The following is a 21,996-nucleotide window of genomic DNA, read 5'->3' on the forward strand; positions in this document are numbered from 1 at the left end:
GCTGCAGTAGCTTCAGAGAGCTTCATCATGTGTTGCTTTAACCCTGTCTTCCTTTTTAAGAGGTCCTCTGTGACCCCTGGATAAACCTACGTGTACTTCATCTCAGATCCAGCTCAGCCATCTCTTCATTTAGTCAGGAAATACTGTAAGTATAGAGCAGGCACCAGACATTGTTCCAGGTTCCTGACCTGTAAAGGGAACAGAACAGTCATCTTCACATGAGATTACATTTTAGCGCTTATGCATTTGCCCACTTTAAAGGGAAGGAAAAAAAAAATCATCTTCTCTTGGCTCTAAGCCCCAGCCCAGTTAGGGTGTGGCCTCTGTAAGGAAAAGTACAGTGCACAGAAGGAGCTGGGGTACTGTAGGCTCAGAGAGGGAACAGCCACTGCCATGGTCTGCTCTGAGATGTCTGTGGGATGGGGTATGTCTCACCAGAACAGGCCCTGAGCTATTCCGATTAGAGGGAAGTCATGGTAGACTATGAGCCAGAAGCCACCGGGGCAGAGGTGGCAGCTTAGGAAAGTAGGGTAGAGGGAAAGGTCAGGGGCACCAGGGAGGAACTTGAATAGGGAACTTCCTCTTCCAGGTAGAAAAGAGCATTCTAGGTTGTGGGCATATGTACAAGGTCTTAGGCAGACATTGTTGTGGTGGATGAATCTAGAATTAATCTGAGTAGGGTGAAGAGACAGAAAATACACCGCTATTCATCTGTGGGCATGTCTCTGCCGATCAGTTTCTTCATCCCAAGTAATCCCAAAACCCCAGCCTTCTCTCTTCATGGGATTTGCACTGCCCATATTCTCTCTGCTGTACTCAGCAAGGACCTGAGGAACGGTATCAGGTTGTCCCATATCCCCAGGAGTGTGTGGTCCATTGGTGGGGTCCCTGGGAAGCCCTGTTGGGAAGCTGCTCAGATCTCTGCAGGGAGGAACATTTGTTGGAGCAGCCTGCCTCAGCCTTCCAGTCTCAAGCTGATTTGCATCCTGTCCTGCCTCTCAGTAATGGCAACTGCAGGCAAAAGCCTCACTGACCCTCTGCCTCATTTATCATCAGTAGGAATCATTGAAGAATGCTCTCAGCTTTGAAGGTTGTCGGTCACTAAATGAGACTGCTCTCACATAATGTGCTTAGCACAGTACTTAGCCCACGGTGAAGAATCAGGCCTCATAGTTACTGTCATAATCGATATTGTTATTGTTTTCAGACCAAAAGTGGGAAATCCTATTTGGCTCTCAGGGACCTCTGTGTGGTGCTGCTGAGTGGGCAGTGTCTGGAGGTGAAATGTGATGTCACAACGACAGTGGGAGCTGTCTTCAATGCCATCATGTCTGTCACCAACCTTGAGGAGCCCGCCTACTTTGGACTGGCTTCCATGAAAGGCAAGTGTCTCCTGGGCTACCCACAGCTGGCCTGGTGCCTCAGGTAACATAGGTATCTAGGTAGCTGAATGTTATTCCTTCTACAACTTGAGTCTGTGACACCTCGCCTTGTACTCTTGGACATTGTATGGTAAATCTGCAAATCCTCATCTGTTAAATGTCAAGTGCAGAAGGCTGTAATGGAATAGTGCATGTAAGCTGTTGTAGTTACCGTGACTGACAGGTCAGGTTGATCAATCTCACTGCACTGGAGTTACATAAGCAAATATTGAAGCATTTCCATCTAGGGAGTATAAAATGGTACCAACGCTCTTGAACATATTAGGGCAGTTCTTCAAAAACTAAAGTTAGATTTACTGTATGATCCAGCAATTCTGCTTTTGCATTTACACCCAAATGGTTAAAAGCAGGGTCTCAAAGAGATAGCTGCATATCTGTGTTCACAGAGCATTACCTACAGTAGCTAAAATGTGGGTGTGATACAGTCAGTAAACCAAATGTGGTCTATATACAGAATGGAGTATTATTCACCTTTAACAAGGAAGAAAATTCTGACACATGGTACAACATGAATGAACCTTGAGGACGTTGTGCTAAGTGAAATAAACCAGTTACAAAAAGACAAAGACTCTATGATTTCCCTTATGTAAGGTACATAATAATAGAGAAAATCAAAGAGACAGAAAACTGTTGGGAACTGGGTAAAGGTGGAATGGGAATTGATGTTCAGTGAGTTACAGAGATACTGTTTTGCAAGGTAAAAAGAGTTCTGGAGCTGGATGGTGGTAAAGGCTATATAACCATGTGAACATATTTAACACTCTGGACTGTACACTTAGCCTTTGTTAAGATGGTCAGTTTTCTTTGAAGTATATTTGACCACCATAAAAAAGAAAAATCTATCTAATCATGTAGGACTAATGGGAAAACACACAGCACCCAGGAACCCAAGAATCTGTTCTGAATTATCTTGAAGGAGTTCCTACACCATCTCATCTGCCTTTCCTTTGAGAGTCTCAATGGCTATTTATTGAAAGTATCCTTTGCTGTAGTTGAGGCCCTTTAATAACTGTGAGGAATAATGGCAGGAGACCGAGTCGGCTTGCGTGCCATCATCTTGGTTTTCCCCTCTTCCCCCAACCCCAGTGGGAGGAGCTCATGGCAGTGGGGTCATCCAGTGTGCCACAGGTGGTGAGAGGGCCTTTTCTTCATAACTCTGAGCAGACTTCCAAGAGATCCCTGTCTGGAATAAAAAGTCAATCGTTAATATGCTTTGAGGTGATCAATTAATGTTTGCTCAGTCTTTTGTAAAGTGTGAATTTTTAGGAGACATTGTACTTTTATTGATGTGTAACTTGCAGTCTAATGAAACCAATGTACTTATTCTGTGACTGCAACTTAAGGCTTCTCCCCCTACAGCCTCCTCTCAACCAGGCACCTGTCCTAGATCCCTCCCATTTAAACATTCTAGAACTATTTAGCTGGGTTCTCCTGGATCTCCCATTCAAAAGTGGCCAATCTGAGTTTGGATATAAACCCACTTGACAGGGCTTTCCAGCCAAGCTGCATTGGGGAGCTAATTGCCCACCTGTAGGGGAGAAGTCACCCTAAGGAAAGGATGAGTCAAATGGATAGATGTCAGATTCAGCAGTGGGGTTAAGTATGCAGGGGCAGGAATCTGGGCACTGTTGCCTGCCTCTGGATACCTCCTTCCCTTTTCCAGCATCCATGTGCAGCTGAAAAGACTGGTTACCTGCTTGTAAGCTCTGCCTTCCAAATCTCAGCATGACTCCTGTCCAGGCAACCTGCTACAGGGACCCCGTGGACTGAGAGGTTGGAGGATGGTGAAGGCTGTGGACTGGCCCTGCAGGGATTCCAGAAGGAGTGACTAGGAGTGCCCAAGCAGGATACAGAAGGTCAAGCTTTGCCTTGAAGAGAGCACGAGGATGCTCTCTTCCTTTAGTGGCTGGGTTTCACTTAAGTTCCCTCACAGAGGTTCTAACAGACAAACTTCTTTTATTAGTTATAAAATCCTGAGTTTGGGCTGGTGGAATTTTCAAGCTGGCAAGATTCAAGTCAAAATGCAAAGGTGACCCCCCACTTAAGCCTCATTTTACTTTGTTGTTCAAGATGCTATTACAAAATTCTGCACACTGCGTGACTTAAACGACATTTATTTCTTAAAATTCCAGAGGCTGGGAAGGCTAAGATCAGGGCTTTAGCACAGCCAAGCTCTTGGTGAGCATCTTCTTGGCTTATAGAGAGCCACTTTCATGCTGTCCTCACACAGTGGAGAGAGAGAAAGAGAGCAGTTCCTCTTCTTATTATAGTACTTGCCTCAGAGGGGCCCCAAGACAAACCTGATTACTTCCCGAAGATGTGAAACACCATCACAGGGGAAATTAATTTGAGCTTCAACAAGTAAATTTGAGGGAAGACAGATATTCAGCCCATGAATGGGGAGGCTAGCACACTCATAATTAGGGAGGTTGAGGATGTTCCAATTGATACAGAGGGCCAGTCCCTAGAAAGAATGGAACAAATACTCCACTTTTACATCTTGTCTTACAAGATGGTAGCTGGATGGCTGATACTAAGTGGTATCCTGTGTAGGATAATAATTACATTTTCTCCTTTTGGTGCTGGAACTCTATTCCTTGACCCTCTCCTCTTTGTCTCCTGCTTTTGACCTCACAGATTCAGCACATGCCTGTGGTGCCAGGGATCCATAGTTGGGCTAGCTTTTGCACAAGTCTCCTTTGTACCCCTCTGGGCCTGACTCAGGGCTCTGAGCCCAAGAGCTAGTGTCTTCCCAACTGCTTTTCTCACTAAATACTTTCTACTTCCATTTTAGGCAAAGAGTTCTTTTTCTTGGACCATGAAACCAGATTGGGCAAAGTATCCCCCCAAGGCTGGAGTGAGCAGCCCCCGAAGGCCTCCTTGGATACCTTCACACTCTTTCTGAGGATCAAGTTCTTTGTCAGTCACTGTGAGCTGCTCCAGTAAGTGAGGCAAGCTTGTTCCTGAGTTCCCTGAGGTTTATCAGACTGAGATTAGAGCTGATAACTTGTGCTTGTGTTTGTAAACTAAATTATATATAAATCGCAAGTTATAGTGATCCATATCCTGTTGATTGGTATTTAATGAGACAGAAAAGGGGAGAAAGCAATGTTTGGGGACAAGCCCTGGTGAAAATTAGAACTTGCCCTTTTATTTCAGCTACTCACTAGTCAAGACCAAAGTTCCCTTGACCCCAACAGCCCAGTGATAAGAATGCAGGCAGAGGGCTTGGCTTGGAGCTTGGTCACTGCCACTTTACTCCTGCGCTTACTGGAAACACCATCTAACTGAATACCAGCTTTCCCACTGGACTCTCCCTGGCCTAGAACAGCCCTCAACTAGAGGCAGGAGACGTGGTGCGGATGAGGGGGCCCAGGCTTGTCTTACTGACATCGCTCTCTGGGTTCTGTTGGCTTATGTTCTGTTTTCTTTTCCCTGCATCCAGAATTGAGGGGGAAATGTCTGCTTTTAGTGTTTACCTTTCTGCATAACCCAAAAACCCTTTTTCTTCTTGCTCCCCCTAGACAGAGCCAGACAAGACATCAATTTTACCTGCAGCTTCGTAGAGACATCCTGGCAAACATGCTCTACTGCAATGACGAGACATTGCTGCGGCTGGGGGTCCTCGCCTTGCAGGCTGAGTTTGGCACTTACCCTGAGGAGGTAGAGGTGGAAATCTGGAGCCCTTGGGTGGGATTGCTCGAGAAGCGGTTATGGGATAGGTGTCTTAATAAGTGGAGACAGTGCCTTTGAGAAGCATTGCTAGCTTCTACCACTGAGATTGGACTAAATTCCATCCATCCGTCCATCCATCCAACAGGCATTCGTTGAGTGTTCTTTGCTGGGTTCTGGAACATACAAATATAGGTACATCAAATTTATACATTGTAATGTAGGTCTAAGCCCCCTCCTAAAAATAATAATTAATTTATTGAGTCATCATTATCATCATCATCAGTCGTAGTCAACCTTTATGAAGATACCATTCTCCAAAGTGTTAAATTATGTAACTCTCACAGTAACATAGCTGGGTAGATACTATAATTCATATTTGCTAGAAAAGTGATTGAGACATACCCATCTATAAAATGTCCTGAAGCTTAATTGGAACCTAGATGTATTTGAATCTAAGGCCAATGCTAATTCTGCTGGACACACTATCTCTGACATGACAGCTCTGATTTTGGTGGCCAAGCCCCTTGCATTTGCAGCAGAACTACATGTAGGTTTCTTTAATTCTTTTGCCTATGATGGTTCCTGTAGTGCTCATAAAGTTAGTAGAGGCTACCGACTAATGCATCAGAGTGGGAAGGGCTCTTGCTAATGTATTTATTTACTTAATTAGGATTCAAAATGGAGACACCAGAAGGAAGAGGGAGCATCGGGTGAGCTATGGCAGAAAGCAGGGCAGCTTTGCTCTTAGGTTCACAAAACCAAAATTCATGTTAAAGGTGAGAGGAAACAGGCTTGGCAACAAACCTCAACTGACATTGAGCAGTGTGGCCCAGCAATATTACATTGTAATGTAGTTCGAAGCCCTCTCCTAATTTCAATTCAAATGTACGTTCTAGCATTTTCTAGAGATGGTATCCAAATTTGAGTCTTTCTCTGGCTGTATCAGCAGAAGCAGAAAGGGAAGAGCAAGGGAGGTGAAGTTCTCACTGTTTTATTCCCAGGTGACCTCCCAGCTATCATACAGGGCTTTATCTTGAAGGCCCTCATTACTGTCATGTCACAGAAGCTGGCTGGCTCTGCAAATTACTCACCTTGTGGAAGATAGAAATGTTCTAAAGAGAACATGGGCAAAGGAGGAATGCACTGTTCAAAGGAAAAAAGAGAAAAGTTTAACCCCCATGTGCTTGGGTCTTTGAATGCCTTCCCAATAGCATCTGCATGTCCAATCTCAGACCCACGATGGCCTTATGTTTTGGGCTAAATTGTGTTCTTTCCAAAATCATACGTTAAAGCTCTAAGGTCTGTAACGTTGGAATGTGACTGTATTTAGAGACTGGATCTTTTAAAACAGTAGCTTAGTCAAAAAGAGGCAGTCTGGGTGAGCCATTCTTCCAGAACTGGTCTTTTTTGTACCTCCTCCCTGCTCCTTTGACCAGCCTCCAGCCCTGTTACTGTTTCTACTAGAGCACCTTCCTGTCTCCATAGCCGCCAGCACCAGGGTCTTTGCCATGCATAGGCCAGCTCCTCTTGCTCTTGTGCTGCTACACTGGGAGGTCTTGGGAAAAGAAGTGTCCAGACATTTGGAGGGTGTAGTAAGTAAAGGGTGCCCAGGAAAATAGTCTACAACCTTGCTGTCATCTCTGGTCCCATCCTATGTGTGACTTGAACAATGTAGAAGATCAGACAATGCTAGTCCATCCTTAGGAGCAGCCTTCATGGGACAGAGGGGTGGTCCTGAGTTTCCGAGTTCGATGAAATGAGCCCAGACATGGTCTTTTAGTTGGCCCTTACATGATTGTGGACGCATTATCCCTCTGAGCCTCAGCTTTTCATCTTTAAAATGAAAACAGTAGTATTTCACTATTTCAAAGTGGCTGTAAGGAGGGAAGACGGTCATGCATGTGTGACACCTACATGCTGTTTCCAAGTTTCTCTTCTCTCTCTCTCAGAATTAGGAGTGTTTTATTCTAAAACCACAAAGACTCATCATCAGACTGTAGATTCAGACACAGGATGTTAAATCTGAGACCCTACCTCTAGCATTTAGTGTTGGAAACTGGGCCAGGCCCACTGAAGGCAGCTGGAGAGCTTGAATAAGAACCCTGACTTGGGCAGAGATCTCTTCTATCACATCACTTGCCCAAAGCTTCAGGGTCCATACCAGGTGTCTCTAGGCACCCCTATCTTGGTGACCCCCACAACTGTCACGCTTCTGACTGACTTTGCCCAGCTCCTGCTCCAACTTGATCTCATCCTTTACCTCTCCTGAGTCTCTACTTACCAACCTCTCCCCTGTTCTGGGGACCAGAACAATTCCAAGATTCTCTCTGCTGCCCCCATGTGGCTCTCAAAAGATGACCATTTGCTTACTTTATAAATAAATCCAACTGGTTACACAAACCCATTCACATTTGCATCAATTCACTAGGAATTTATGGAAGGTCTGCTCTGGCTTGGTGTCAGCTAATCCTTCCTTCAATCCCACAAAGCCAGTGTTACTTCCACCTTTAGCTCAGAGGAATTGTCCCTCGGTAAGATTTGGTGAGCTAGTGATTGCAGTCAAGCCTTGCCTTGTTAGTGCTGGGCACTGGTTGGGTGTGAGGGGAGGCCTGGAGAGCAGAGGCCCTCCTGGAGCTTGTGTTGTTAAGTGGGTGGGAAGAGCAGGTGGTGTTGATCCACTATGGGCTGGTGCTGCAAGTATTTCACTGCAACCCTTGCTAAATCCCTGTGAACAGGATGGCCCCCAGTGAGATCCACCCAGGAGAACAGGAGGACTGATGTACCCTCCTTGGGGACTTATATGTTGTGTGATAAATGGTTCTGGTGTTGGATAAAAATAATTTAGAAACCACTGTAGTGAAAGATTGGGAGCTACTGAAGAATTCTAAGCAGGGAAGTGACATGATCGCATTTGCATTTTAAAAAAGGAGACAAAGACAATTTGGCATAAAAATAAATCTCTTTAATTACATCATTGCAGCCAAACAACTTTCCTCTGGGTGTTTTCTCTTTCAGCCTTTGATCACATACAGGGGATTTAATACAGTTGTAAACGCTGCCACATTTGGTTTGCATCCTGCTTTCTCATCCAGTGGTGTCCTTCTCCCAGGGCCGTCTAATGGTCATTTGGGATAGCTACACATTGTGCCTTAGCAGGAAGTGACCTTCCCTCACTTGCTCATTTTCTCAGTGCTGGGCATCACCTAGAGGTGTCATGTAAGTGGAAATGCTACTCATATCATCTCAGTTATTTCTGATTTTTTTTTATATAAATGACACAGAAATACATGTTTGTACTGTAGATTTTTTTAGTTCCATTAGTCCCATGTTGTCTTCTCTCAGACATATTTCTAGCAATAGGATACTCAGTCAAAGGTACTAACTAGTAGTTATATGGTTAATAGATGTTAATTATTTTAGAGCTGCTTTGGGTTCCTATTAAAATTAAGTGGCGGGCCCTCCCTGGTGGCGCAGCGGGTTAAGCACTACACTAAGAAGCTTAAGCCACTTCCGCATGAGTTCGATCCCCGCCTGCCCTGGAGGTGATCCACATGGCACTGCAGACTTCTCCTGACCCGCCCGCTGCTCCCTTCAGCAGTGTACTTCGTCGATCTGCCTGTTCTGCTCACCACTCTGTCCTTGGTGAATCTTCTCACCCTCCGCATCTCTGGCCTGTACCCCAGTTCTGTATGAATAAACAAATAAATCTTTAAAAAAAATTAAGTGGCATGTCCAGAGATTCCCTATCTACCTGGAGGTGCCCCACCTCCATGGTTAGTGTCCCCCACCATCAACATCTTACTAGTGAAATATTTGGTATAATTCATGAATCTACATTAATGTATCATAACCCTCAAAGTCATATTTTACAGTAGGTTCACTCTGATGTACATTTTATGAGTTTGGAAAAATTTATAATGCCATGTATCCACTGTTATGGTGTCATGCTGAGGAGTTTCACTGCCCTGAGAGTTCTCTGTGCTGTACCAGTTTCTACCTTTCTACCCTGACCCCTGGAAGCTTCTTCACTTGTGCTGTCTTTATAGTTTTTTGATTTTCTGGAATGCCCTTTAAGGAGGCATGACACACTAGGAATGCATTGGACACACTAGGAATGCGTTGGACTAACATGCTCAGTGAATAAAAAGAAACAAAGTTATAGAGCCCGGGTTTTACTGTGTCTTTGGAGATGTAGCATGGCGTCATGGGCTTTGTGAGGATCTTGTGACCAAATCTTGTATCTGTTACAGGTTGCATGCCCTGACCCTGTTGAATGACTTTCCAGCTTATTCATTTTCTTCCTCTTGGTGGTGGTGATAGTAACATCATTCTCATACAGTTACAGTGAGGACCAAGAGCATCTGTATTTCTGAGGACCACTGGCATGCAGAAGGGGCTCCTTTCTTCTCTCTTTTCTAATACTGTCATATAGTTTGGCCTAACTTCTGATATACTAGAAAAAGATATCCCAGTGGGCATTTCTAAGGATCCTCTTTGCTGGGGGCCCCAACTGGAGACTCAACTGCACGCAGGCATCTGTTCTACTTAGAGCCCCATGAGAGGCATCCTGGTGATACGCGTTCTTTGTGCCTTGTTTCCAGCCAGTAGAGAACAGAGCCTATTTTCGAGTTGAAGATTACATCCCAGCAAGTCTGATTGAGAGAATGACAGCCCTTCGGGTACAAGTCAAGATCTCGGAGATGCACCGACTCAGTCCTATGCTCTGGGGAGAAGATGCTGAGCTGGAGTTCTTGAGGGTGAGGCTTCTGTACCCTTGGGGTGTTGGTGTTCAAGGGAACCTAGTCAGCAACCTCCTCCAGAATGTTCTCCAGATATGATTAGACCTATGGTGTAGTATAATCAAGGCACTGAGGCTCTGGGAAGAAGGAAGTTCTATCACTCAGTGGGGCAAGTAGATGCTTCTGGAAACAGGTGGCATTGGAGATGATCCCAAATGATGGATAGGACGTAGTGGGTTGGAATGGTCATGTCAGGGTCGTTCTTCAGCCTTACAGCTCACAGTCACTTTTCTGTGAATGAGGAGAACATGTTTCTCATAGATGATATGTAGAACAACTGAAATATAAAATGGGGTTATGAGCTAAAAACTAAGGTTTTGGAAGACCCCAGGTCAGCTGCTTTTCAGGCTGCTACAGCACAACACAGATGAAGTGGTCCATGTATGAAGGTGAGCTCTAGTCCACTCTCTCTTCAGCCCTGGAGCAACAGCGGTAACACTTCAGTGCGCCAGGTTTTGGGCTCACACAGAACCTTCAGTGAATAGGCTTTGTTCCCTCCACAGCTTACACCTACTGTGGACCAAGAATCGAGACAGAAAAAGACATCTCCCCTGCCTCTTGAAAGTCCTGTCTCATGGAGAAGGCAACATGTACCCAGAGGCATCATCAGCATTATGCTGCATAACACCAGTAGCTCTATGTCAAGATGGAAGGGAATGGGCAATCTGCTCATGAGGATGAAGCTGGGGAGTTATGGGGGGAAGGTTCCCAACTTCCCCAGGACACCTGGCTGGACCTTTATAGTTATGGAGCAGTTTCAAAAAGAAGCTCCATTTATACATTTATATGCTGGATTTATATGTTGTTGTATACAAATGTGCCCCTAGATAGGTAGACATATTCTGCCAATGTTTTCCTGCCTTTGATAGAGATGGCTGTTTCAGAGTAGAACTTTCCAAGCAAGATCTGGCCTTTTATTCTTGTTGGTCACTTAACCAAGCTGTCAATATAGCATGGGTGTAAACAGCAAGCATTTCAATGGAGAAACTCTAGCAGAAATATACTCCAGCCCTCTCAAGTGTTTTTCTGTCGAGAGGATACAGCACTGACAAAGGACAAGTGGGGACTCAATCTTTCAACAAACAGCTGATAGAGAGGGCCTGCAGACCCTCAGAAACAGCAGAGAGGCCACACACTCATGTCTGTGGTGTGGGTAGTGCCTGCTCATCTCTCCTGGTTTGTGGATGGGGCTTGCTGTGTCCCTCCCTCCATTGGTTGAATGATAAAAATGTAAAGGAAGCCACCATCTCATAAGAAAAAGTTTAGAAAAATGTATTGAAAGTCTTTCATGAAAAATACTGAATAGGTTTGATTTCATTTGCACGCCATCTCATCAACTTCAGGGAATGCTGGGTTTGGAGGTCCCCTTGGGTGGCTCATGGACTTAATGCAGTGTAAGCCAAGGGTGCAGATACTAGACACAGAGAGGACTTTGTGATTCTCCAGAGCATATTGTGACCCTCCTCCAGACAAGTGTTTGTTAGGCGACTTTCTTTCTTCATCCCACGCCCCCTTTTTGTAAAAGTAAACATTTGCTTCTGATTCTGTCCCCTGGAGACAGCGCAATTATTTTGTAGTATATGCTTCCTTCTGGCTTTGTTCTGTGCCTGTATGTGCATTTAAAATTGAATTTATATGTGCAGTTTTGTGTGAAGTTTTTAAAAATCCCACATCACTATAGCTTTGAAATTTTATTTTAAATCAGCACATGGTGTACCCTAATTTTTTTCACAATACCCTGTTGTTTGGCATATAAATTGTTTCAAATATGGGGCTATTTTAAACAACACTGAGGCTAGTGTTGTTGTTTTGACATAAATCTTTAGCTGCATTTCTGCTTAATTCCTTGGGAACAGAATCCCATAAGCAGAATTACTAGGTTGAAGGTTATGAACCTTTTAATCCTGTTGATCCTATGGCACTGTGCATGGTGATCATTTCTATATATTTCTGGCCTCCTCTACTAGGTTATATGTATCAAGAGAGTCCTGATCCTCAGCTTCTACCCAGAGCCAGTTACTCCATAGCCACTGAGTTATTTAATTATAGCTCATCCCAGTTTTTCTCCATATCTGACGGCGCCTGTTGGCTTCCAGTTCATTGATGACTAATTCTACTGGTTCATAATCTCTCACTAGGAGGAGACTTGGCAGAAGTCCAGTTTGGGTAACACTGAATGGCATACACTGTTTGGAAGATTCACAACTACATTAGCATTTCAATCCCAGAACAACTCATTTAAGATTAACTCAGTGTGTTCGAATTTCCTCAATCATGGAATACTTTTCCCAATAACTAGAGGTTATTATATATTTTGTGTTGAAATCATACTGGTTTATCCTATATTTCTCCCAATTTAGATATTTGACAGATGCATCCTCTAGGTAATTCCAAATGCTTTGTAAGTATGTTTTGTGAAGACTGCCTGATCATTCCTTTTAAGGGGGTATAACTTTTACAAAATCATTTATCGCTGGAAGCTTGTCTCCCCCAGTCCAACCCTGCAAGTTGAGATCACTCATTGCTATGAGTAGAATTTATTTTGATTATTCAGTATATTTTCTTAGGACAGATTTTCAGGAGTGAAATTATAGGGTGAAAGTACATGAATTGGTGTGAATCCTTTGAATATCTGAAAATGATTTATTAGTCCCAACAATTTTCAGCACGGCGGGAGCACTACATGCTGAGGAGAGCTGTGTTCAGCTCTGGCCTAGCTGCCTACTGTAGGGAGAAGGGAAATGGAGAGAAGACCCTAATTACTTGGGGAGCCAGCCTCTGAGGGGGAAATCAACAATCGCAAAATAGACAAAGGGAAATCAACAATCGCAAAATAGACAAAGGGAAATCAACAATCGCAAAATAGACAAAGTGAATGGATTAGGGCGGGGCAATGGGAATTCCCTTGCAGAGCACAGAGACACAGATGATATTTTATTTGCAAATTGAAGATACCCTTGATATTAAATATAGATTTAAAATGTTTTCAATTTTAGTAAAGAAACAGAAGCAAACAGACACATATTTCCATTTCTGGCTATCCAGTGGGAACTTTGACAGAGTACTTAACCCTTCTATGCTTCTATTTCCTTATTTGGAAAGAGAGAGCTGTATACCCATCTCTTCCGATTGTGTGAAGATGAAATGAAATCATGCAAGTGTGTGTTCAGAATAGTGGTTTACCATGTTGGGAATCTTGTAGATTGGGGTACATCTATGCCATATCCCTCTTATCCAATAGAAAGAAAGTGAAATAATTGAAAGTATAATCAAGTCTAACAACTACATCTGTATTCTAATGAAGACCACTTTAATGCTTAAAATTTTTATTTTTAAAAATGTCACATTAAATTCTTAGAAAAAAGTTTACCTGATTTTTGGGGAGGTGGCCCTACTTTATCATACTTTAAGCACTTGTCTAGTCTGGCCATTGATATTGCAACACTAGTGTTCAAGAAATATTGTTTGTCTGTTACTGCTGCTGCTCCTGCTGCTGATGACAGGTCTCCCCAGAGGGAGGTTCAAGGCTCAGAAACTTAATCAAAAGCACATGGTAGACTCTGCAAGTAGCATTACCTATCTGCAGAGATTATTTATCAGTAAGACAGAGGGGGCTCAGAGCCTGAAAAAGCACTTGCAGAGTCACAATTTGTCCCTGCTCTTGAACCCTAATTGGGGTGAGACAGATTGGACAGGACATGATACTCTTTTGAGAAGTTTTCAGATTCTTGGAGCAACGTGTCCCTGCTGTGACTCCTGGTACATTAACCTTATGAGGAAGACTAGAGTCTTCCAGATGAAGCTCATGAAGATAGATGGCAGAGATGCAACTACCATTCCAACATAAAAATATTTGTATCATGTTTATAATCCATTTAATCTCATAAGAATTTAGTTGATCTGATGCAGTTCCCAGCTCTGATTGACCTTCAGGTCCTGACAAAATACGGTTTTCTAGTATAGTCAAATGAGAATAGAGTTCAGGCACTGGGGACCCCACCAAAGCCCTGTTACCTGGTAAGAGAAGCTAGCAACTGAGATCATATTCATGCCTCCTCTGGAGACTTGATCTCTGTGCTGTGACTTTACTTTTTCCACCTGTAAAGTGAAGAAGTTAAACAGGTTATTACAGGATACCTCAGTAGACTTTGATAGAAACAGTTGAGAATAGAAACCTTTTATCTTGAGATGACCCAGAAAATTCTAAATTCTAAGACCTTGCTCAGAATGTTATTACTTTATTGTACCATTTTCATAATAACTGTTTGGGTGCTTTAGCTATTCCATAAAGAAAATATCCCTTTAAAAAAAAATTGCTATCGGGGTCCTCCCTGGTGGTGCAGCGGGTTAAAGCACAGTACTGAGAATCTAAAGCCGCTTCCGCATGAGTTCGATTCCCGCCTGCCCCGGAGGTGACCACATGGTGTGGCAGACCTCTCCTGACCCACCCGCTGCTTCCCTCAGCAGTGTACTTCGTCAATCTGCCTGTTCTGTTCCCCACTCTGTCTGTGGTGAAGCCTCTCACCGCCCCTGAACCTCTGGCCTGTACCCCAGTTCTGTATGCACAAATAAATCTTTAAAAAAAAAGGCTATCATATAAGAAATAGAAAAAAATTATGTGTGGAGATCTGTTTAATTCATTGTTCCCAAATTATTTTTTTCTCAAGCATATGTTAAGCCATTTTTCATGGAAGGGTTTGAAACCCATTATTTCAAAGTACCTGTCTCTTCTAAACTGGCCTTTTTGTTGATCCAGGTCACACAGCAGCTCCCAGAATATGGTGTGCTGGTTCACCGAGTTCTCCCAGAGAAGACCAGGCCAGAATGGGAGATAGCCTTGGGGATCTGCGCCAAGGGTATCATAGTATATGAAACGAAAAATGACAGCAGAATTGCAACTTTACGGTTTCAGTGGAGAGAAATTGGGAAGATTTCAGCTTATGTAAGCAGAATTGATAAGTAACCCATTTTTCATTTTTCTTTGATCTTTTATCCCTTTAAAAGAGCAATGGATCAGATCTTCTGGCCAGGTCAGTTCACAGCCTGTCTACAAACCTGTACGCCTGTGCTCAGGTGACAGATTTGGAAATCCGCTTGGAATCTGAGAACCTCACAGGCCATTTTCTTCCCTATCATTCCTCTCCTGGCCTTATAATTCTATGGAACAGTTATTAGTTTAAAAGGCTATACTTTCTAACTAGGTTAAAGTTCTCTTAATTTTGAGAATCTACTATGTCAGTGGGAGATAGAAGAGGAAAACTTGCTGTAGTTGAAGTGGAGTTTGTAAGGTTTTGAACATTTTCTTTGAATTCTAATTTCCCTTTGGTATATAACATGCTAGGGCACCTGGCCTGACTTTTCATGGACTGGTGTGCCACTGGACACTGTAAACCTTTGATAGCCATTGAAGATTAAAAAGTCTTTTTTAAAAAACCAAAGAAAATCCCTATAAATTTTCAACATTGGAAATCATATTTGGACACCACTTGTATGGGTATTAAAACTTCTTTACGTTGCTTACAACAAATGTGGTACTAAAAAATATGTGTTGTTCCAGAAGCCGAGTAGCTAGCCTACCTGCCAGTCCTGTAGGTCATCTCAGTGTGCATGCCCTTCTTTCAGCAGTGATTTCATGAAGTTTTTCATCTTGTGGCCCATGAACAGAATTTCTTCCTAGTTTTTCTTTCTATTTCATTTTCTCTTATGATTTTGCTACTGTACAAGGGAGAAGATCTGGGTTCCTGCAGTTTGATCACACTTTCTCACAACACAGGTGGATAAGCTGGGAACAAATAAAACACTGTTCCAATGTCCCACTTGTTAGAAATTGGAGGGATGGATGGAGGAGCTCTGTTCCAAAGCTGGGGACCTCTTGAGAACATCTGGTCAAGATTAAAAAGAAGACTCCACAGACACTGGTGTGGGAAGGCAAGGAGTCAGTATTTATTGATTAGTGAAAGAGTGGGAAAAGACCATTCTAGAGAGACCTCTCTCGGCATAGGACAGACTGTGCTGCCAGGGCTAAGGGTCTGTTTCAGCTTCTAGGACTGGCATTTGAAAAGAAAGGAATTAAACTTCATTGTCTGGGGAAGTAAATGCACTTGGCAAAAGTCTGTTTGTTATTGTGAGTTGTGCACTGCTGAGCTGCAGCTCAGTGTTTGTGCAGCATTTGTGACCAGCTCCAAGGTGAGCATCTCATGGAGGCTGGGTGCCTGCAGCTCCAGTTTAATCGGTCTGGTCTCAAAGCCTACAACTCTTTTCTTCTATAGCAGCCAATTTGAGAAACCGTAAAGGGATAGCTCAAGAATGCCCAAGCTGAGGAAAATTAGTAATAAAAACTGGGCCAAGAACATTTAAGGCAGCAGGTGTCTGGGCCTGGCGTCATAGGTGTGTTTAACCTTTTATTGAGCAGTCATGGGGACAGCAAAGTTTTGCCCTTGAGTTCTGCAATGTCCTTATCTCAGGATCCTGTTTGTCTCTGTTGTAAGAATTTTCCTTCTAATTCAATTGTAGCTTTTAAATGATCATTATCTGACAGTTTCCTAACTAGAACATAATTGGTTTTATTCATTTTCTCAATGTTGCTTTCATCTTGGCTGTTGAAATTAACATATTGTTACAGTATGATTTGTAATGGAATTTCATAATAGAGCATTGTTTATCTTTAAGGAGGAATGTTTATATCTACAAGTAATTAATAATAATAATATTATTTCATATGAGCAAATTGACTTTTTTCCAAAATAATTTGACCATGTATAAAGGTAAATTATAATTAAACTTGTGAATTTTTCAGAATTTTAATGACTTTGATTACTTTAATTCAATTACTTGAAGAATTGTAATTATTGAATTGGTTCAACAATAATGCATTATTTCCCATGTTCTTTGTCTTAATTATTCAAAATTTTTAATGCAATTTACTTTAAAATATTTATAAAAATGTAGATAACTTCAAGTGCAATTTTGAAAAATAGAATTTTTTGAAGCCTTAAAGTTTAACAGCCTCTTTAAGGAAATACTTTCTATTTAAGTTGTCATAATTGTTATAGATAATCTGTTTTCCCTTCACTAGGGACAATTTCTTGATTAAAGTTGTAAAGTCATCAGGTTCACAAGACAAATTTAGGAGCATAAAAACCTTGTCATTAATTAGGATTTCCATGCTCTGCTAACTATCCTCCTCCTCAGCATGAATGTCTATTTTTATGGAAAGGTCACTACATGAAGTTGTGTCACCAGCTGCTTGTGATATACCAGGAATCTTACACAGAAAATGATTTGAACTCTTCATGCTTCTGCAAGCATAAAATGGGGAACTCTGCAAGCAATACAAGGCTGAGCTCAGGAAGCTGGTTTCAGAATTGCCTAATTAACAGGGGAAGCCAAAATGCTTCAAACAATTTTAGATCATTGATCTTGCCAGCTTGCAGGGAAGTCGCAAAGGAAACAGGGAAATGCCATTTTCAAAGAACATGGTTTGTAAATGCTTTAGCAGCCTGTCTTGACAGAGACATCAATCCCGATTATTCAATCAAGAAAGTATTTGGTGGAGAATGACCTACCTATGTTAGTAGTTGTTCTTGGTTACTGGCAGTAGTTAACGTGTCTAAAGGGAAATGCATACAGGCAAGGAGGCTACAGCTTGGTAGAGGGTCTTTAGCAAACAGAATACAAAGTTCCTAATAGAAACTGCTAGGAAAGTGAATGTTCATTGAGAATGAGACAAGAAATCACAACTATGAATTTTAAAAAGCTGAACAAATACAGCAAAATCATAGAAGTGCCCAAGGAATATTTTTGTTAATAAACTCCCTGAAAACTCTATAATTTTCATTTTCTTTTCATATTTTGGTGGCATACACTGTGATTACTTTTCCATAAGATGATTCTTTTATAATATCATTTTATCTAGAGAGATTGGAAATGTAATATGGACTTTCTTCTAGCTGATTGAAGGGTGTTTTTATTATTGATAAGATGCATAGAACATGTGGCTTTGCATGGAGACATACTTATTCTTTGTAGTACCATACAAGTTTATATGTAACAGAAACCAGACAGCTAATCAATTCTATTTTGAGTGATTCCCATCAGATACAGAAGAATATTGTGTGGTATGTTGATAAGGCAGTTTATACAATTATAAAATACTTATAAGTCAGAGTTTCCACTTAACTGGATGCGTTCAAGTACTAAATTACAGCTTTTTATTTCTGACAATTGAAAAAATTTCCTGTAGTTTGGCCTGTGGCTATGTACTTTTCAAACCTTGTTCCCTGTTGGCACAGGGTATTGTAGAAAACAGTCAATTTTATGTGGCCATTGCCCTGTACCTTTGGGTGAATTGATTCAATAGAAGGGATATTCTGAGATGACTAACAATAAATTGTTGCAGAAAAAAGACAAAACCCCACATACATAAATCCCATTGTATCTACACAAATGTGTCCCCATCTCAACTCTTAGTGGTATCTGCTTCCATACTACCCCACGCCACCTGTGGTAAGGAGAATTGGGAACAGTCAGGGTGGAAAGAAGAGTCATTGGTCTTAACTGATTGTGGTGAAAACATCTTACTTTCCACACTTTATAAGACCCCATGGACATGTTGTCATGGTCTCTCCCATGGAATGGCCCAGGTGCTCTAGCTGCCTTAACTTGTTCTGCAAAGAATTTTCAAACTAAGCCAATGAACTAGCCTGACAACAGATACAGCAACAGCGAAACAACTTTGGAAATGGTAAACTTATGCTTGCAACAAACCTGAGGTTAAGGAAGCGGCAGATAGATATGTTTGTACAGCGACAACAGAGGCATAAATAAGTTTTTCATATTTGTGCTGAAAGCTCTGAGATTCAAGCTGTGCATCATCTTATTCATAGAACAGCTCACCTATGTGAAAGTTTGCCTGCAGATAGGATTTTTCCCAAATTAAATGATGTTATCAAAGTGGTAATAAATGGGGAAAAAAATCCAAGCCATGACAATCACAGCTGTTTTCATGCCAAGAAATGCAATCAGAATTCCACATTGGTGTCCAAAAGGAGAGCTTGGCTAGGGTTATGTGAGCAGCCTGAAAGATTGGTGTGTTTGTGTGTGTGTATCATTCTCTCTTCAGATTTGTTAAAGTGTAGTTATTAGTTTTTTTTAAAATTGACTTACCCATTTTTTTGAATACCTGAGAGAACTTAAAATTATCAAGACTCCATGAAAACATATAGATGTGTATTGACAAACTGTATAGATTTTAAGAAAATACTGGTTTTTGGAAAATTATGGATAAGAGAATAAGATAAGTAAAATTTATGCATCATTATAATTTAAATACTAAGGAAGAATTTTTATGTCTACCAGAGTAGCAACTATGAATGTTTGAGAAAATACATTGTTTTAAAGAATGCTAAATGTGGTATATAATTCAATTGGATTCAAAGTTCATTCACATTAGTGTTAAGAGGTTCAAAACTACTTTTGTTAATAAAAGAATATTTAGAGTGATCAAATTATTTAAAATTAGGTTAAAAAAGGCACTTTTCAGTGGAAAAGCATTGAATAATTATCTGCCTTTTGTTAATGTCTGACTTGTGTGATTGGAATTTTTTAGAAATTGTGATTATCATGAATTAAAAAAGGATCAGGATTAAAGAGGATCAGGAGTTATAGGGAGTCCTTTCAAGCATAAATCCTGTGTTTGTAGAGTTATCTTTATGGGAGTAACTTTAGCTTAGAGTTATTGAAAGCACTAGAATAGCTAAGATAAAAATATTATTTGGAAATAGTCATATTTCATATTATCTCTATTACTTTACTGCAATCTATTATGAATTTTTTCCATGGAGCTCATGGAATAAATATAACCTCAGATAGATAATCATTTTTAGATAATACCATTGAGTTATATACAAATACCACTTTCTGTTCAGGAATATGAGGAAGCATTTCTTGTGATGTGACCTTAATTCCTCTGCATTCTGAGGACTATTGGTCTTTTTTCTCATCTAAGAATAGTGATAGGACACCCTCATTCTACAGCTTTTAGGATAAAATGAATTAATACCAGAAAACACTTGGAACAGAGACTGGCACATAATAGCAAGAAATGTGAAATAAATACAGTGCTTTATCACTCTTAAAACTTGGCCAGCTGAGATTATACCTGTAACTGTCTCGAGTCTTGTACAGTAAAAACTCTATATTTAATAGTCTTTCACAATGCACATTAAGGGTTGTATCACTCTTGCTGAAGGTCATGTGCACTTTACTCATTTCATATTGTTTCACCAATCACACTCTTTGGCAGATACCAATTGCCTGATAAACATTTGATTTATGAAGGAACAAAAACATAAAATGAGGGATTTTCTTAAATTTAGGAAAAATTATTGGGCCATCTTCAAACATCTGTTTTATATTCTGGATGCCAAGTTCACTGCTATTCTGAACTGAGGACGCCAGTATTTGATTGCTCTCAGTACTGCTGTGCTTCAGTGGATGGGTAAAGATAATCAATATATTAAAGCCTGTGCTTGCCCCTTCAGCGAAAGAAGCTCACCATCACAAGCAGCATCACAGGAAAAAAGCACTCATTTGTCACGGATTCTGCCAACACTTGTAAATATTTACTGGGTCTCTGTTCTGCACAACACCAGTTTAATGCTCAGACGAGCTCTCCACAAGTTGCAACTGGTAAGTAGACACTATACTCTCAAGCTTTAGTTTGGCCAGTTTGTATTTCACAAAATAGTTTGTATAAATTAATGCAGTTGACCCAGAAAACTCTAAAAAGTTTTGAATCTCTTGAATAACTAAAAAAATGCTCTTAAAAAATATGTTTACTTAGACTGTAAATGCTTAAATAAATAACATGGGGGCGGCAAATTGACACAGTGCAGTCAGGAATATTTATCAAAAGCCTTTAAAAAAAAAAATCCATGTCCTGGCCCTCCTGGTGGCACAGTGGGTTAAAGCACAGCACTGAGAAGCTAAAGCCACTTCTGCATGAGTTCGATTCCCACCTGCCTGGGAGGTGACCACATGGTATGGCAGACCTCTCCTGACCCGCCCGCTGCTCCCATCAGCAGTGTACTTCGTAGATCTGCCTGTTCTGCTCCCTGCTCTGTCTCTGGTGAAGCCTCTTGCTGCCCCTGAGCCTCTGGCCTGTACCCCAGTTCTGTATGAACAAATAAATAAATCTTAAAAAAAAAATCCATGTCCTTTTGGTCCTATAAATTACTTGTAGATAGATACTTATCCAAAGATAATAAATATAGAAGCACACAGACTTTTATGCTCATGGGTGTTCACTAGAACATTATTTATAACAAACTTTTGGAAGCAACTTAAATATCTAAAAACAGAAGACTAGCTAAATACATCATGGCTCATCTATGTAATTTAGACATTAAAATCAGTATTTGGAGAGTGATGACATATGAAAATGCATGATGTGTTGCTAAGTGTGAAAATGAAGATATGAGACCATATCTAGTACTATCTGATAGAACTTTCTGTGATGGAGGTACTACTGGGGTGTACCTATTGAGCATTTGAAAGTTTGCAAGACAAGAGTTAAATTTTTAATTTTAATGAATTTATATTCAAATGTGAGTGGTCACATATGCCTACTATATTGGGTAGCATGAAAACAGACAACATAATACTAAAATTTGGTTGATTATGGATATAAACTGCACCACAGTGTTACTTGTTCGTTCCATTGTGAATTAAGTATGGAGACATGACTATTTTCTGTACATTTTTAAGTATTTATCAAACTTTCCACAGTATTATTGATATATGAAGCAAAGATACAATTGTTAAAAGTGTGAGCACACATCATGGAAGACTAGCTAATGCTAAGTGTATTTTTAGGAAGTGCTATGCAATTATTTACTATTGTTAGTGCTTTCTCCAGGTGATATGTTAAGTCTTTATATATAGAGTCATCTCACTTATGCTTATAATATATTCTTTGCTCAAACTGCACTTGTCAGGCAGCCCTGTGATGCACTCGCAGCATTATTGGGATGAGCAATCTGAGGCATGGGAAGTTAAGTATCCAGGTTGTTGGAAGCCTT

General features: G+C 41.1%; 1 protein-coding gene across 1 annotated transcript in view; it reads left to right on the forward strand.

Annotated features, from left to right (window-relative positions):
* FRMPD2 (FERM and PDZ domain containing 2) overlaps positions 1-21,996 on the forward strand; it is a 74,633-nt gene that overhangs the window by 23,233 nt on the left and 29,404 nt on the right. The window contains exons 10-15 of the mRNA XM_004681045.1: positions 1,208-1,382; positions 4,237-4,384; positions 4,967-5,105; positions 9,719-9,874; positions 14,673-14,858; positions 20,458-20,605. Coding sequence (XP_004681102.1) covers positions 1,208-1,382; positions 4,237-4,384; positions 4,967-5,105; positions 9,719-9,874; positions 14,673-14,858; positions 20,458-20,605 — 952 coding nt within the window. The remainder of the gene's footprint in view (positions 1-1,207; positions 1,383-4,236; positions 4,385-4,966; positions 5,106-9,718; positions 9,875-14,672; positions 14,859-20,457; positions 20,606-21,996) is intronic.

This window comes from Condylura cristata, unplaced genomic scaffold (assembly GCF_000260355.1).
Source record: "Condylura cristata isolate star-nosed mole 26May11 unplaced genomic scaffold, ConCri1.0 scaffold00011, whole genome shotgun sequence".
NCBI classification, from domain to species: Eukaryota; Metazoa; Chordata; class Mammalia; order Eulipotyphla; family Talpidae; genus Condylura; species Condylura cristata.